An 18,349-nucleotide genomic window follows, 5' to 3' on the forward strand; every position below is an offset into this window, starting at 1 on the left:
GAAAGATAAGCCAGAAGTTGCAGTTTCCTCAGATTCCACTCTTTTAGTGAAATTATATTTATCGACAACACAATACAGGCCCACACATTTCAAAGACAAAATCTAATTTTTTCATTACATAATTACAATCTTCCCTGTTCTGTTATCACTTAGCAAATTATGGGAGCAGATCAGCCCTTCATTATGTGTTTATGGAAATTTCATATACAAAATAATATGGTGCTTTATTTTCAGTTTAAGAAAGGAATGATATTTCTTTGAGCTGTGTTTCTTGGTCCTGGCCCTGGGGATCCATCAAGCCTCTCATTTGGGGTTGGGTGTATGAGTGTGGGAATGTGTACCCCTTTGGGTCCCCGGCCCAGAGTTGAGATGCACAGCCTCTGAAGAATGTAAAAATACACATACAGTACCACTCAAAAGTTTGGACACACCTACTCATTCAAAGGTTTTTCTTTATTTTTTTTACTGTCTTCTACATTGTAGAATAATAGTGAAGACATTAAAACTATGAAGCAACACATATGGAATCATGTAGTAACCAAAAAAGTGTTAAACATAAACAATTCTTCAAAGTAGACACACTTTGCCTTGATGACAGCTTTGCACACTCTTGGCATTCTCTCAACCAGCTTCATGAGGTAGTCACCTGGAATGCATTTCAATGATTTTATTTGGCAAGTCAGTTAAGAACAAATTCTTATTTACAATGATGGCATACCTCGGCCAACACTGGGCCAATAGTGCGCCACCCTTTAGGACTCCCAATCACAGCCACTTGTGATACAGTCTGGAATTGAACCAGGGTCTGTAGTGACGCCTCTAGTGCTGAGATGCAGTGCCTTAGACTGCTGCGCCACTCAGGACGCCAATTAACAGGTGTGCTTTGTTAAAAGTTCATTTGTGGAATTTCTTTCCTTCTTAATGCGTTTGAGCCAATCAGTTGCGTTGTGACAAGGTAGAGTGGTATGCAGAAGATAGCCCTATTTGGTAAAATACCAAGTCCAGCTCAAATAAGCAAAGGGAAACGACAGTCCATCATTACGTTAAGACATGAAGGTCAGTCAATCCGGAAAATTTCAAGAACTTTGAAAGTTTCTTCAAGTGCAGTTGCAAACACCATCAAGCAACATGATGAAACTGGATCTCATGATGACTGCCACAGGAAAGGAAGACCCAGAGTTATCTCTGCTGCAGAGGATAAGTTTATTAGAGTTAACTTCACCTCAGATTACAGCCCAAATAAATGTTTCACAGAGTTCAAGTAACAGACACATCTCAACATCAACTGTTCAGAGGAGACTGCGTGAATCAGGCCTTCAAGGTCGATTTGCTGCAAAGAAACCACTACTAAAGGACACCAATAAGAAGAAGAGATTTGTTTGGGACAAGAAACACAAGCAATGGACATTAGACTGGTGGAAATCTGTCCTTTGATCTGATAAGTCCAAATTTGAGATTTTTGGTTCCAACCGTCGTGTCTGTGTGAGACGCAGAGTAGGTGAGCGGATGATCTCCGCATGTGTGATTCCCACCGTGAAGCATGGAGGAGGTGTGATGATGTGGGGGTGCTTTGCTGGTGACAATGTGATTTATTTAGAATTCAAGGCACACTTAACCAGCATGGCTACCACAGCATTCTGCAGCGATACACCATCCCATCTGGTTTGCACTTTGTGGGACTATCATTTGTTTTTCAACAGGACAATGACCCAAAACACACCTCCAGGCTGTGTAAGGGCTATTTGACCAAGAAGGAGAGTGATGGAGTGCTGCATCAGATGACCTGGTCTCCACAATCACCTGACCTCAACCCAATTGAGATGGTTTGGGATGAGTTAGACCACAGAGTGAAGGAAAAGCAGCAAATAAGTGCTCAGCATATGTGGGCACTCCTCCAAGACTGTTGGAAAAGCATTCCTCATTAATCTGGTTGAGAGAATGCCAAGAGTGTGCAAAGCTGTCATCAAGGCCAAGGGTGGCTACTTTGAAGAATCTCAAATATAAAATATATTTTGATTTGTTTAACACTTTTTTGGTTACCACACGATTCCATATGTGTTATTTCATAGTTTTGATGTATTCACTATTATTTTACTGTGTAGAAAATAGTAAAAATAAAGAAAAACACTTGAATGAGTAACTTTTGACTGGTACTATATATAAAAAAGGGATGGTACAGCATCTAATTTACATATTTATTTAATACATTACAGTAATATACAGTACATAACAATTTGAAATACACTGTAATATATCAACGCAATATAATAAAATGCTGAAGGATTTGATGCAAGTCCAGAAATTGCACCGCTGTTACAAAATGTGAACTTTCTCTGGTCATCCCACTATATTTAAAGAATTTTGAAGAAGCTGCACATTTCTCATACTTTGATTCTAATGCACAAAAAAACATTTTGACCTCAGTTTTTTGCCCTGCTAGAACGGTTGCATTTTGGGTGTCATTACCTGCCACTAGATGGCAACCTAATACATAGAATACTCCATTCTTGACAGTGTTGTCCTGACATAAAACAGTAAAATTCCTCACAGAGGTACACACAGAATTTTTTTAAATGTGCCTGGAAGAATATCAAAAGCACATGAATTGTATTTTTAGGCAACTACGTCATCCTATCAGAAAACTACAGAGCTTACTTAGGGAGTTAGTGAAGTATGATTTATGAACCCTAACAATAGTGAAATGCTGAAAAACATGTCAAATGATAGTCTGCGAAAATGTAGACAGCATTTGGGTGGGAGAAATTATTGTCTCTCCACCATTGTGAATCTGAATATCAAAAGACAAATGGTTGGTTCTGAAGCTGCTGTGTATCCAGTCTGGATATTATATAGTCCCACAGTCCCAGCGTTTGTGCCCGTCAGACCTGGCACTATCCTCTGTCTCTGTCTGTTTGTTGGACCAGCCCAATCATCATTAGGCTATATGGAGGATGGCAATAAAAGTGTCCCAGACACCTCTCTGCACAGCGGTGTCTAAGCCCCTTTCCTCCCTCTGCTCACAACTCACAGCGGTCATCAATACTCTTGTAGCGGTCCATGATCCTCAGCACGTCCTCCAGGATGGACGGCCCCAGGTCGAGATCCAAGCCCATCAGGGACTCTGAGCGGGAGACGCCGGGAGAGAACCTAGGGCACACGGTGGGTGACTCACTCCGCTCGCTCCCCAGGTCCTCATTGCTCAGGCCAGCATCTGAATCCAGGCTCAGCCCCCTCCGAGGGTCCAGGGGGCCACAGCTCTCTGACATGGAGTCCTCTGAGGAAACCTCTGAGAAGGAGCCGGAGGAGGGCACCAGGTGCCTGAAGGAGGCAGAGTAGCTAAGTTCGTGGCAGGGGTCCATGTAGCAGCCGACACCCTGGTCACACACAGAAATAGAGTAATGCTTCTGCTGGTTTTGGTTATGGTTGTTTGGCTGAGGTTGGTACTGTTGCTGCTGGGACGGGGGGGTCGAGTCCTCCAGGTGAAGCCGAGGCGGCTTGGGCGGGGCCTGCTCATGGGCGATGAACACAGGCATGGAGATGGTGCTCTTCAGCATGCTGGTGGAGTGGTGGTAGGGGTTGCGGTGGTTGTTACAAGAGTGGTTGGATCCTTTGTCGTTCATGGGGTAGGCCTCTTCCAGCTGCCTCTCCATACTGTGGGAGCGTGGTAAGCCATTCAGGGCGGGCAACATGTCCATCTTGCCCTGCAAAAAGCCCACGTCTCCGAACATGTCGCCCTCCCCCTCCGGCCCGACATGGGCACTGTGGCGCATGTCCCCTAGCGGGGGGCTAATCATGTCACTGGACAAGACGTCTCGTGGCTTGAGCTTCTTCCCCCGCTTGGGTGTGGTAGTCTTTAAGTACATGGGCGTCTTGGCTGGCATTCTGTTTCCCAGAATTCAGTGTGTGAGGGGATCGTCTCTCAGTGATAAGATTTGCACCTCCTTTTAATGATATGCCAGACAAAAGTGATTTTTATTGTTTATCCTTGTCCTTACTTTGTCCACTTCTTGGTGATCACAGTGTCATGTAGGCCTTGACCGGAGATCAACACACTCTCAAAAAGTCACCATTATTCAGTCAGGGTGGTGGGTGTTCCAGCTTCAAAGCCTCCCTTCTTCCTTATCTTGTGGCCTCTCTGAAGATGAAGAATCCTTTGGCTGCCTTTATGTCTGCTGATTCTCTGACGAGGCTCAGTTGCTTTGGGAATGTGACATCAAAACGCTAGGCTTGGAGGTCTGTGGAGACACAGAGAGAAAGACAGAGAAAGATTTACACCCTTGGAGCCAGAGGACAGAAATACAAGGGGAAACACTTCATGAATCTGTGTGTTTGCTGAGGGGGACTGGCTGAAAACGCACAAAATGCCTTTAGTTTAACATGGCAGATGATGTGTGCTGATTTGAGGTTTGTGTGGGGTGTTGCAGTGAATCACACATTAAATCATACACCCTCATGAATTCATTGCACATTCCAAAGACTTCCTAGGCTTTTGTGGAAACACAATTTGCCAAGGAAGTTGTTTGTTCAAAAGATTTTGTGTGCGTCTCCCTGTGTGGGAACCTGTTATCAGGGCCTCTTTGTGGTTCCGTTGCTGAGACAAACATTACGTATTATACAGCTGCGTACATACTGAGGGAGCAAGAGAGATTAACCTTCAAAACTAACACTTTACATACAAAACTAACACTTTACATACAAAACTAACACTTTTATTCTCCAGAGCTGTATGCACATTACACTAAGAAGCATGTTAACTGTAGACTTTTTCTTCAAAGTCCATTTGGATAACAGACATAAAAAAATCACGATCATCATGATCTGTTGGCTTTTGCATAGCATCCTTATTTCCACATTTTGTTACGTTACAGCCATATTCTAAAATGTATGAAAAAAAATTTTTACTCATCAATCTACACACAATACCCCATAATGACAAAGCGAAAAAGTTTTGTAGACATTTTTGCTCATTTATAAAAATTAAATGAACAGATATCACATTTACATAAAGTATTCAGACCCTTTACTCGGTACTTTGTTGAAGCACCTTTGGCCACGATTACAGCGATTACAGCCTTGAGTATGACGCTACAAGCTTGGCACACCTGTATTTGGGGAGTTTCTCCCATTCTTCTCTGCAGATCCTCTCAAGCTCTGTCAGGTTGGATTGGGAGCATTGCTGCACAGCTATTTTCAGGTCTCTCCAGAGATGTTCTGGCTGGGCCACTCAAGGACATTCAGACACTTGTCCCGAAGCCACTCCTGTGTTGTCTTGGCTGTGTGCTTAGGGTCGTTGTCCTGTTGGAAGGTGAACCTTCACCCCAGTCTGAGGTCCTGAGCACTCTGGAGCAGGTTTTCATCAAAGATCTCTCTGTACTTTGCTCCATTCATATTTGCCTCGATCCTGACAAGTCTCCCAGTCCCTGCCGCTGAAAAACATTCCCACAGCGTGATGCTGCCACCACCATGCTTCACCGTAGGGATGGTGCCAGGTTTCCTCCATACCTGACGCTTGGCATTCAGGCCAAAGAGTTCAATCTTGGTTTCATCAGACCAGAGAATCTTGTTTCTCATGGTCTGAGAGTCGTTGGGTACCTTTTGGTAAACTCATAGCAGGCTGCCATGTGCCTTTTACTGAGGAGTGATTTCCGTCTGGCCACTACCATAAAGGCCTAATTGGTGGAATGCTGCAGAGATGGTTGTCTTTCTGGGAGGTTCTGCCATCTCCACACAGGAATCCTAGAGCCCTGTCAGAGTGAACATCCGATTCTTGGTTTCCTCCCTGACCAAGGCCCTTCTCCCCCGATTGCTCAGTTTTGCTGGGCGGCCAGCTCTAGGACGAGTCTTGGTGGTTCCAAACTTCTTCCATTTAAGAATGATGGAGGTCACTGTGTACTTGGGGACCTTCAATGCTACAGAATTTGTTTGGTACCCTTCTCCAGATCTGTGCCTAAACAAAATTGAGGAAATTGGGGGCTCCCGAGTGGCGCAGTTGTCTAAGACACTGCATCTCAGTGCAAGAGGCATCACTGCAGTTCCTGGTTTGAATCCAGGTTGCATCACATCTGGCCATGATTGGGAGTCCCATAGGGCGGTGCCCAGTGTTATCCGGGGTAGGCCGGCATTGTAAATAAGAATTTGTTATTAACTGACTTGCCTAGTTAAATAAAGATTAACAAAAAAAATGTAATCCTGTCTCGGAGCTCTATGGACAATTCCTTCGACCTCATGGGTCATGGGTTGGTTTTTGCCCTGACATGCACTGTCAACTGTGGGACCTTATATAGACAGGTGTGTGCTTTTCCAAATCATGTCCAATCAATAGAATTTACCACAGGTGGACTCCAATCAAGTTGTAGAAACATCTCAAGGATGATCAATGTTAACAGGATGCACCTGGGCTCAATTTCGAGTCACATAGCAAAGAATACTTATGTAAATAAGGTATTTATGTTTTTTGTTTTTAATACATTTGTTAAAATTTCCTAAAACCTGTTTTCGCTTTGTCATTATGGGGTATTGTGCATAGATTGCTGAGGAAATTTAATTACATTTTATTTAATCAATTTCAGAATAACGCTGTAACAAAATGTGGAAAAAGTCAAGGGGTCTGATTATTTTCCGAATGCACTGTAGATACAAAACTATGTGGACACCCCTTTAAAAATGGTTGTGGCTATTATAGCCACACCAGTTGCTTACAGGTGTATAAAATCGAGCACACAGCCATGCAATCTCCATAGACAAACATTTGCAGTCGAATGGCGTTACCGAAGAGCTCAGTGACTTTCAACGTGGAACCGTCATAGGATGCCACGTTTCCAACAAGTCAGTCAAATTTCTGCTCTGCTCGAGCTGTCCATGTCAACTGTAATTGCTGTTATTGTGAAGTGGAAACGTCTATGAGCAACAACGGCTCAGCCGCGAAGTGGTAGGCCACACAAGCTCACAGAACTGGGCCGCCGAGTGCTGAACTGTTCGTCGGGAGATTCATGAAATGGGTTTCCATGTCCGAGCAGCCGCACACAAGCCTAAGATCACCATGTGTAATGTCATGATGTAAAGCTCGCCGTAATTGGACTCTGGAGCAGTGCAAACGCGTTCTCTGGAGTGATGAATCAAGCTTCACCATCTGGCAGTCCGACGGACGAATCTGGGTTTGGCAGATGCCAGGAAACACTACTGTAAAGTTTGGTGGAGAAGGAATAATGGTCTGGGACTGTTTATCATATTTCAGGCTAGGGCCCTTAGTTTCAGTGAAGGGAAATCCTAACGCTACAGTATACAATGACATTTTAGATGATTCTGTGCTTCCAACTTTGTGGCAACAGTTTGAGGAAGGTCCTTTCCTGTTTCAGCATGACAATGCCCTTGTGCACAAAGCAAGGTCCATACAGAAAGGGTTTGTTGAGATCGGTGTGAAATTACTTAACTGGCCTGCACAGAGCCCTGACCTAAACCCCATCGAATACCTTTGGGATGAATTGGAACACCGACTGCGAGCCAGGCCTAATTGCCCAATATCAGTGTCCGACCTCACTAATGCTCTTGTGGCTGAATGGAAGCAAGTCCCGCAGCAATGTTCCAACATCTAGTGGAAAGCCTTCCCAGAAGAGTGGGTCTGTTATAGCAACAAAGGGGGGGATCAACTCCATATTAATGCCCATGATTTTGGAATGAGATGTTCGACGAGCATGTGTCTACATACTTTTGGTAATGTAGTGTAGTTCGTGGCTGTGCTCTAAGCTGACTCACTGATGATACTGCTGACTGCATTCAGCTGATGATACTGCTGACTGCATTCAGCTGATGATACTGCTGACTGCATTCAGCTGATGATACTGCTGACTGCATTCAGCTGATGATACTGCTGACTGCATTCAGCTGATGATACTGCTGACTGCATTCAGCTGATGATACTGCTGACTGCATTCAGCTGACGACATTATCGTTAATCATCTCAGTTAATGGAATCCCCACCAATCCTAGGACTTTACGCCTTCTGAAAACCTTCTTCATCATGAGTCACGTGTTTATATGTTAAAACAATGTGAATATCTAATAAGAATTGAGGGAATTTGTGTATGAATCATATCCTGTATGAGTTATAGTACTATTGTCTCACTTGATATGTGTTGAAATGTTACACATTTTCTTCTGCAGCCAGTCGACTCCTGGCATCTCTAACCGTCATGTGAATTTTACCACATTAGCTTCACATATAAGCTGCTTGAGATCTTTGTAAGAGGAGAGATGTTGAGACTTGTTGGTGATGATTTTCACAGTGTTAATTGACCGCAGAGTCATTGGCCACATTGTGACAAGGTATTGTGTCACTGTGTAGAGAAATCAGATGGGGGCTGATCGTGAAAGTACTATACCATTTCTGCGACACACCATCAGATAAGATACAAACAGCCTACTATTCTCTGAGACAGAGAGATTGAATCTTCCTTCTTGAGTTGGAAGTAAACAATATTTCACCCTTATATCATGTGTCTCAGATTGTATGCAGGGAAGTGAATCTATAAACATGCCGGTTGTCAAACACAATAGGGATAAAGTGCTGGCCCATGCATTCTGACAGTCCTGGCACTGCATGACAATGATGTCCTGCTCCACTCTTTTGAACCTTTATTTAACTAGGCAAGTCAGTTAAGGACAAATGCTTATTTACAATGCCGCCCTACCCCGGCCAAATTGTCCCAAATTTTTTAAAATATCAATCTCAAATCATTTCTGGGTAACAATGAAGTATCTTACAGTGATTGTGTTCAATTAAAATGGTAAAAAATAAACAAAAATAGCTTCTTAGCAAAGAGCAATTTCTCAAGCAAGAATTTGGAGAGTGGGCTGAGCGGAGAGGGGAAAACTGAAAACTAGCTGTTATTGGCAAAGAGGTTTGGAATTCACTTTCTTATTGGTCAATTAACTCATTTACGCCTGGTGATGTCACCAAAACTCCATCCCACCAAAACAGGCTGAAATGTCACGTTTTCTTTTCAAACAGCTATTACACTAAAATGGCATTATCATCCTTTTCACAATTTCTAAGTATATTTCCAAACTCATAGTGTGGAAATATATATAAAACACGGGAAAATCACGTTTCTGACTGCAATGGGCCTTTAAAATAAAAAAATGTATGATATATTTTGTTATTATTTTCCTGGACACATATGTAACATAGTTGTTCAAGTCAAACATCTGTTTGTAGTTTCTTTCCGCCACATATGGTCTCAATTTGCTTTGTGTATCAGAAGGTTATACCATTATAGCGACAGTTCCGCACTCCTTGTTACATCTCTAGTCGACCAAGGAATGTAGCTATTAAGAAATTGTGAATCATTCCTTGTCCTGAAATTCCTAATTCGGCCATCCTAATGGCACGTGGTTCCCCTAATCAGAATGCGTTTTGCGTAATGTGGTTGACCTTTTGCTTAGTTTTTCTCTCTTTTGTTGACCAATGTGTTTTTGCAATATAACCAGACCAACAAAATAACCCAATGCCCAATCTATTAAATAATGCTAATAGTGTATTTTGCAGTGGGCGTAAGACATTATCCAGACGTTTTTGGAAAAGGGGAATACTCAGGCTTTTGCGCAAATGTATTCCCTGTCAATTTTAGCATCATTCATCTATGTTGTGCATATTGCTGTGTATATTCTGTAGCCTACCTAGACCGTATAATTTACTCATGCCAGCAGTGAATTCAATCCGTTCAATGTTGATGAGGTAATGCGTAAGCATCTAAATGTATGGCCAATGTAATTTGTCATCTGGTTTGTGGAAAACAGATTTCTGGGTTTGAAATTAGATTGCAAATCAAATCAAATTGTATTGGTCACGTACACATGGTTAGCAGATGTTAATGCGAGTGTAGCGAAATGCTTGTGCTTGGAGCGAGACAGGCTCTGATTTATTGTCGTGATTAAGGTCCCAGCTTCTTGTGACCTTGAGTAACAGAGTCTCACTCAGACCCATTTGTTCCTGCCCACTGGGAACATACTGGTTGAATCAACGTTGTTTCCACGTCATTGAAATTATGTTGAATAGACGTTGAATTGACGTCTGTGTCCAGTGGGTGGGTTGTACGGACACAAGCCTTATGTAATATTTAGGCTCTGAGATCATCCAATTCCCGGACATCCCCCAGTTAACTATTTGGTAGGCTACCACTGTAGACCTGATAATCCCCACACACAACTCGGCTATTTTAAACGCGATTATTTTCCAAGAGAGCAATGCATAAGCCTACAAACGGTTTACGTTTGTAGGCATATAGGACACACGCTTGAAGGAGTAGCCGTTCGAGTTTATTCAAGAGGCCATTGATTAGGGTATGACAGATGGCTACTATAAAAGGCTGTAAATAATGTGACGATGTAGGCTACAGTATTAAATGATTATAAGGAATATACCCAAACAAAAATACGAACACGTTTATAGCAAACAACTGACTTTAAAGTGGCCTTCTCACCGACTCATTTTGTGAGGGTCGCGTGGCTCACACTGGATAGTTTTGTTAGTGGAAAACCCTGTTATATATAAGCTTGTAATCTTCTTAAGATGTTAGATCCATCATAATCAGATGCAGACAGTGGTTCCAATATATCGAATTGTATCCATGTTACCAAATTACGCACATTTAAACTGCTCATCTCATGTGAATAAGTCATTTCAAAACATTTTGATTTTGGTATTAGTAATAAATAAAAAAACAGCGGTATAAACTGTTTTCTAATTTGCAGGCATGCCGGCTGGTGAAATAGAACCGATGTATTATTATAACTTAGGTGAGAGATATTCGGACACAGAACGGACAAGTGACAAAAATACTTGGAAAATAACTGTTTTAATTTCGTAATAATAGTCTAAAAGAAGTAAATAATACTTGCCTACCTTGTACAGGAATAGCTATATTTCCATAAGGACGAATCACGGAGCTGTCTATAGTCCACCGTTAAGGCGTCAGCTTCTCTTGTTAGTATAAGAACAGGTAAACCTCTTACTGCGAACTGTTTCTGGAGTCGAGGAGGCTCGCAAACAGTCTGGGTGGAGAAGGGAGGGGAGGTGAAGGTTGTGAATGAAGAAAGTGAAAGGGGATCCTGTGATGCGCGCTCTTGGGCGCAATTAACTATTGGTAATGTATTGTAGGCTAAATAGCAAGCAGCAACAGATTATTCAAAAACAAATTAAAAGTAAATTCATCACACAGACTATTAAATCTTTGGCTAAGCATTAAACAGCAGTTTTTAAAGTTCAGTGAAGCACAAACACAGTTGATGCGCACATTCTGCATATGGGCCAACCAATTAAACATAGGCCTTTTGAGCAGTTTTGAGCAGGGGCGCAACTTTGGTTTTAGGAGTGGGGGGGACATCATTTTTTATTACATTTTTTATCCAGTCAGATAGACACTCTAAACAGCCTACCTAATGGTTCGGAGGCGTCCTCATGGTCCTAAAGCACACCGTTGCCTCATTTTGTATCACATTCCAACTATAAAACTGGGGGGGACAAAAATGCAATTTCAGAATCTGGCGGGACAGTGAAAGTTGCGACCCTGGTTTTGAGTATGTGATATTGTGAAAGTCAGTGTTTAAAATTGATCTGTCATTGCTTTTCCCATCTCTGGGGAACTGTCATGATGGCCAAGAAGAACCTAGGCAGGCCTACAGTCCCGCCAGATAATTAATCATCCAATGGCTCGGTGGTTAACTCTGAAAGTGATCTGACAGCACTGTTCCCCAGACTTTATCTGATGGCCCCATGCACAAAAAGTTGGACACGGTCCTTGCATTATGCGTGCAAGGTAGATTAGAAATATTTGTTTCACGTTCAGTATTGCTATTTGGGCGGGTCTGCAAGACAGAATTTTTTTTCACTGAATTGACTTCACACTGTAAAATTACATGCAGGCAGAACAACCCCAAAACATTCTACAAAATAAATCTTCATTTAACTTTTATGGTCTTGTAGTTTAAATGCTCATTAAAGTTAAACCCAAGAACTTGACAGTGGAATTGTTTACAGGTTCCAACATAGACACACACACACACACACACACACACACACACACACACACACACACACACACACACACACACACACACACACACACACACACACACACACACACACACACACACACACACCATACAATTCCAGCCTTTGAAGTGCTGAGAGAATCTGTACACAAGATAAGAAATGACACAGGCCAGGGCAATAGACTGATAGTAAATGTGGATAGATCAAAGAGAGTACAAGCACTCTACAAAACGGGAGATAGTTATGAAAACGGTTGAGTAATTGGGGACACAGACAGGGTGGGGTAAAGTCAAGAGGACCCCCTCAAAGGTTGTGGGGGTCCTGTCACTCCACCCTCCACCTCCACCCCCGACCCTGCCTCTAATCTGTCTGGTCTGCTGTGGACCTTCTCTGCCTGTGCTGCTGGGTTTATCATATGCTGCAGTCCTTCCTTGCTGTGTGGGTTCAACAGCTGGCCAGCTCTCACAGCACAAAGCTGAATAGGGCTATGTGGGCCTGGTCACAGCTACAATGACCCCTCCCAATCTTGTTTCCCCTCACGGCCCCGTAGAAAGTCTCAGATGGCTACTTAAATCCATCAAGGGCTCCATTGTTGATCAGAGAACACTGACAATCATACAGTATTAAATTGAGTGAATTTGGGCAGTGAAAGTCATGGACAATGGACAGCTGAGCAACAGAGTGACCTCACAAGCAGGAATCCTGGGAATTCTGGGATGTGTGTGTGTTCATGTCATGTGGTTTCCATTATAGACGACTCCGAGTGCTTCAGCTAAACTCAGGGGGGGAAATTGGGCTGAGAAGCTCCATTTGGAAAGGATGACTCAAAGTGGGAAGGAGATGAAATAGTCAGGCAGTCAAGTTCTACTCAGTGTCAGAGTGTGAAGCAGCAGTAACCCTGACTCAATCACTCACAAATCAACTGCAACTGTCTACCCAGTTTAGAGTAGGATGTGCAAGTCAGTTATGGTTATAAACTCACAGTGAAAAACTACTGGACACTTTTGCATCAATAGAAATGGGTATGGAAGGAGAATGGCCACCAAATGCTTATGTGTTGGTACTGATGTATTTCAGTTCTTCCCAGTCTAATTTAAAACGTGTCGTAAAAAGACAGACAGTCTTGTTGATGGACAACTAAAAGATTTCTGTAAAATAAAACAAGGAGACAATAAACATTTATTATAGAATGCTTTATTGAATGAACTTGTAAAATTCATTCGTGGTCACTTTTTCCACATACTTTTTCATTGGGTGTATAGGCCTGTGAAACACATAACAATGAATGATAAAAAAGGAGGGGGAGAGGCATATGAAAATAGCAGAGGGTGAAGGAAGGATGCTGAAAAAGTAGCCGTCCTCCACGCTACTGTACACACAGGCAGTTAGACAGCCAGTCACTCTCTGTCTCTTCTCCCTCTCTTTTTTCTTTCCCACCCACCCACCCACCCACTCTCTCACACACACACACACACACACACACACACACACACACACACACACACACACACACACACACACACACACACACACACACACACACACACACACACACTTCCCTTTAAGGAAGGCCAGCCATCCCTGTCTCCTCCCTTTCCCATCATTCTCTCTGTCCCCCCACGACAGGGCCAGGGTGGATTCGTGGGTCATGGATAAGGGCATGCTAGAGCAAACAAACCAAAATAGTCAACAACAAAGAAAGAGAGGAAGGGACTAAACACTACACTGCCAAACCTGGGCGGATGGCTACTTATCAATGATTGGTAGATGGTCCATTGGGCTGGAACATTTTGAACCTAATGGAGGAAAGATTATGTACTAAACCTGATTCGATAGAAGTCGCACACACACCACACACACACACACACACACACACACACACACACACACACACACACACACACACACACACACACACACACACACACACACACACACACACACACACACACACACACACACACACACACAGACACTACTAAAAGTGAACCTGGGAAACACTACAGCTGAGCAGTAAGATAAATAAACAGAGCTCACGGCTCATTGAATGTGACCAAGTCTCAAGGGGATGGAGGGCACAATACTTCACAGTGAGTGGGGCAGCAAGTTCACACAGTGAGAACCCAGAGGGCCTTTTCACAATTTCTCATGCCAAAGTCTACCCTGAAAAACATGTTTTTGGAGCAGAGGGGCATGTTGGAGTTTGGGTGCCGACTCAAGGGCACTACAGGTGACTTTTAGACAGTTGGAATAAATCTTTCTCCTGTTCCACAGATGGATTCTGAGTTTGTGTGCTTTTGACCACAACAGGATTGGGAGATGTTGAATGTTGGAAGGCCTTATTAATTGACAACACGTTTGTTTTCTTAATCACCCTAAATCAGTGCCGCTTGTCTTGGTTGTATTGTAGATCATAATGCCATTTGGTTCAGAGTAGAGAAACACCTACATCCTATTTCCCTGTTGATATAGATATTACTTTCTCAGACTATCAGTTCATAAGAGCCTGTAATGAAATGCAGGCGCTAAAACAAACCATATCTGCAAACCATATCCATATCCATATCCAAACCATATCCGCTTCATGGCAGTAAAAAAAAGTCAAACATTTGTTCCTGAACACCCATAATAGATCACTGCATAATAACCTATTTTAGTACTTCAAAGCATCAACCTATAAAGTAGTGAGTCAAGGGGAAGGGGCCTGCTAAAGAGGACTGGATGTTTCACTGTGTTATTTCCAAAGGAAGCCAGAGCTTTGTTTTGAAGTTTCTTAAACAGTCACTGTGGCGTGGAGGAGCAAGGTTGTCTCTACCGTACGCAGACCGGAGTATTCTCATGAAAAGCAAGTGTTGCGTGGAATTCTTCCAAAGGGCAGAGGAAATGGGGAGGAGGGGTACAAGCTGGGATTGAAGTCCCACGGGAATTGCAAACTTGACGGTCCCAGACGTTTGGCACAACACTTTGGAGGGGTACATGTTGTTCACACAGAGGAGGAATAGAAAAACCCTCCTCAACACCCCACCCGACCCCAAAATAACACAATTGACCCCATGTGGGTAAGCTTCCCATGTATACATCAAGAGCAGTACATTTTTCTATAATTTGACTCACTCCAGACTGTGGCTGTTTTATTGTTTTGGATATTATCAGCATTTTGAGATGTGTGCATTCATTGCCCACAGGGAGACATTCACTGGCATGCAACATGGGCCTACTCCACCAAACACAACAACAATGTGTACACCAGAAAGCTCTCTGTGTCATATCTCCACCAGACACATACCAAGGGGTTGATGTCAGTCTGTTCATTCAAATATACAATAATGTCACTGATGCTGAGAAAATGCTAAAGTACATTGTTCGTGGGAGCAAATTTAAAAAATCCTATTGTCTCCAATGTTTGGCCCTGAAAAGGTTTGCATATCTGATGCATAAGAAGATGAAAAGAAGATGGCATGACAATGTTGTGCAACTTTAAGGGCCGATTTCCCAGACACAGATTAAGCCTAGTCCTGGATTTATTAGGGCTTTGAATTAGGATTCTCAATTGAGAATGCTCTTTAGTCCAGGATTAGGCTTAATCTGTGTCTGGGAAACTACCCTTTTTTTATGATGGTTAATGTTTTCTGTGGCTGACTCCTCCAGAAAAGCAGCTCAGACCAGAGTTTAGAAGGATTCAGCTGATGTTGATCAGTGATCAAGCAGGAATGTTAGTAGAGTACTGAATACACAGAAGGAGCCCCTAGCTGATGGCAGTACTACAAATCCCAGGTGCCTTCCAATCCTGACCTATTTTAACCCATAATTAAATGTCCAATGCAGCCATTTTTATCTCAATATCAAATAATTTCTGGGTAATAATGAATTACCTTACTGTGATCGTTTTCAATTAAAATGGTTGAAAATAAACAAAAATAGCTTCTTAGCAAAGAACAATTTCTCAAGCAAGAATTTTGCTAGGATTGTCTGGGAGTGATCTGAGTAGGGAGGGGAAAACGGAAAATTAGCTGTTATTGGCAGAGAGGATTGGAACTCTTTTTTATTGGTCTACTAACTAATTTACCGCCTGACGATGTCACCAAGCAGGCCAAAACTCCATCCCACCAAAACAGGCTGAAATTTCAGGCTGTCTTTTCAAACAGCTCGTACACTAAAAGTGCATTATCATTTTCATAGTATTATTCCAACCTCATAGTGTGGAAATATGTGTAAAATACAGGATATTCACGTTTTTGACTGCACTGGGCTTTAAGGAGATCAGGGATGCTATATATATATATATATACAGTGGGGAGAACAAGTATTTGATACACTGCCGATTTTGCAGGTTTTCCTACTTACAAAGCATGTAGAGGTCTGTAATTTTTATCATAGGTACACTTCAACTGTGAGAGACAGAATCTAAAACAAAAATCTAGGAAATCACATTGTATGATTTTTAAGGAAATTATTTGCATTTTATTGCATGACATAAGTATTTGATCACCTACCAACCAGTAAGAATTCCGGCTCTCACAGACCTGTTAGTTTTTCTTTAAGAAGCCCTCCTGTTCTCCACTCATTACCTGTATTAACTGCACCTGTTTGAACTCGTTACCTGTATAAAAGACACCTGTCCACACACTCAATCAAACAGACTCCAACCTCTCCACAATGGCCAAGACCAGAGAGCTGTGTAAGGACATCAGGGATAAAATTGTAGACCTGCACAAGGCTGGGATGGGCTACAGGACAATAGGCAAGCAGCTTGGTGAGAAGGCAACAACTGTTGGCGCAATTATTAGAAAATGGAAGAAGTTGAAGTTGACGGTCAATCACCCTCGGTCTGGGGCTCCATGCAAGATCTCACCTCGTGGGGCATCAATGATCATGAGGAAGGTGAGGGATCAGCCCAGAACTACACGGCAGGACCTGGTCAATGACCTGAAGAGAGCTGGGACCACAGTCTCAAAGAAAACCATTAGTAACACACTACGCCGTCATGGATTAAAATCCTGCAGCGCACGCAAGGTCCCCCTGCTCAAGCCAGCGCATGTCCAGGCCCGTCTGAAGTTTGCCAATGACCATCTGGATGATCCAGAGGAGGAATGGGAGAAGGTCATGTGGTCTGATGAGACAAAAATAGAGCTTTTTGGTCTAAACTCCACTCGCCGTGTTTGGAGGAAGAAGAAGGATGAGTACAACTCTAAGAACACCATCCCAACTGTGAAGCATGGAGGTGGAAACATCATTCTTTGCGGATGCTTTTCTGCAAAGGGGACAGGACGACTGCACCGTATTGAGGGGAGGATGGATGGGGCCATGTATCGCGAGATCTTGGCCAACAACCTCCTTCCCTCAGTAAGAGCATTGAAGATGGGTCGTGGCTGGGTCTTCCAGCAAGACAACGACCCGAAACACACAGCCAGGGCAACTAAGGAGTGGCTCTGTAAGAAGCATCTCAAGGTCTTGGAGTGGCCTAGCCAGTCTCCAGACCTGAACCCAATAGAATATCTTTGGAGGGAGCTGAAAGTCCGTATTGCCCAGCGACAGCCCCGAAACCTGAAGGATCTGGAGAAGGTCTGTATGGAGGAGTGGGCCAAAATCCCTGCTGCAGTGTGTGCAAACCTGGTCAAGAACTACAGGAAACGTATGATCTCTGTAATTGCAAACAAAGGTTTCTGTACCAAATATTAAGTTCTGCTTTTCTGATGTATCAAATACTTATGTCATGCAATAAAATGCAAATTAATTACTTAAAAATCATACAATGTGATTTTCTGGATTTTTGTTTTAGATTCCGTCTCTCACAGTTGAAGTGTACCTATGATAAAAATTACAGACCTCTACATGCTTTGTAAGTAGGAAAACCTGCAAAATCGGCAGTGTATCAAATACTTGTTCTCCCCACTGTATATATATAAATATATATATATATACACACACACACCAGGAGCAGGTACCTTCACTTCATATAGATTTAAGAGGATGTGGTAAAAAAATATCTATGTTAAAGTGTTCTTTATTTGCCTTCGTGGCCTGTAAGCGGTAGGCCTATTTGCTACTATTCAGATTCTGCCCAAAGAAAATCAACATATTTTCAAGGTTTCCAAAAGCAACCATTTCTGATGATTTGGGAGGGGAAACACTCAAAGTAGGCTCGTCTTTAGCTGAGGATCAAATATAAAACCAAAAACAAACACTACTGTAGTAGGATTTCGTAATGATCTTTTTCTGGTACGTACATTCCTGGGGTATTGTTGCAGATTTGTTCGTTTGTTCGTCAGGGGGATCGTGAGGAAAGTCATGAGCAGTTTT

At 42.7% G+C, this 18,349-nt stretch overlaps 1 protein-coding gene across 1 annotated transcript; it reads right to left on the reverse strand.

The window, feature by feature from the left end:
* Positions 1-2,181: 2,181 nt before the first annotated feature.
* Positions 2,182-11,262, reverse strand: LOC139548980 (cdc42 effector protein 2-like). The gene is made up of 2 exons (XM_071358992.1): positions 10,901-11,262; positions 2,182-4,235 (listed from the first exon to the last, which is right to left on the reverse strand). Exon 2 carries the CDS (start codon positions 3,879-3,881, stop codon positions 3,018-3,020), a length of 864 nt encoding a protein of 287 aa, XP_071215093.1. The 5' UTR covers positions 3,882-4,235; positions 10,901-11,262; the 3' UTR covers positions 2,182-3,017.
* Positions 11,263-18,349: the final 7,087 nt, after the last annotated feature.

The sequence above is a fragment of the Salvelinus alpinus genome, chromosome 22, assembly GCF_045679555.1.
Source record: "Salvelinus alpinus chromosome 22, SLU_Salpinus.1, whole genome shotgun sequence".
NCBI lineage: Eukaryota > Metazoa > Chordata > Actinopteri > Salmoniformes > Salmonidae > Salvelinus > Salvelinus alpinus.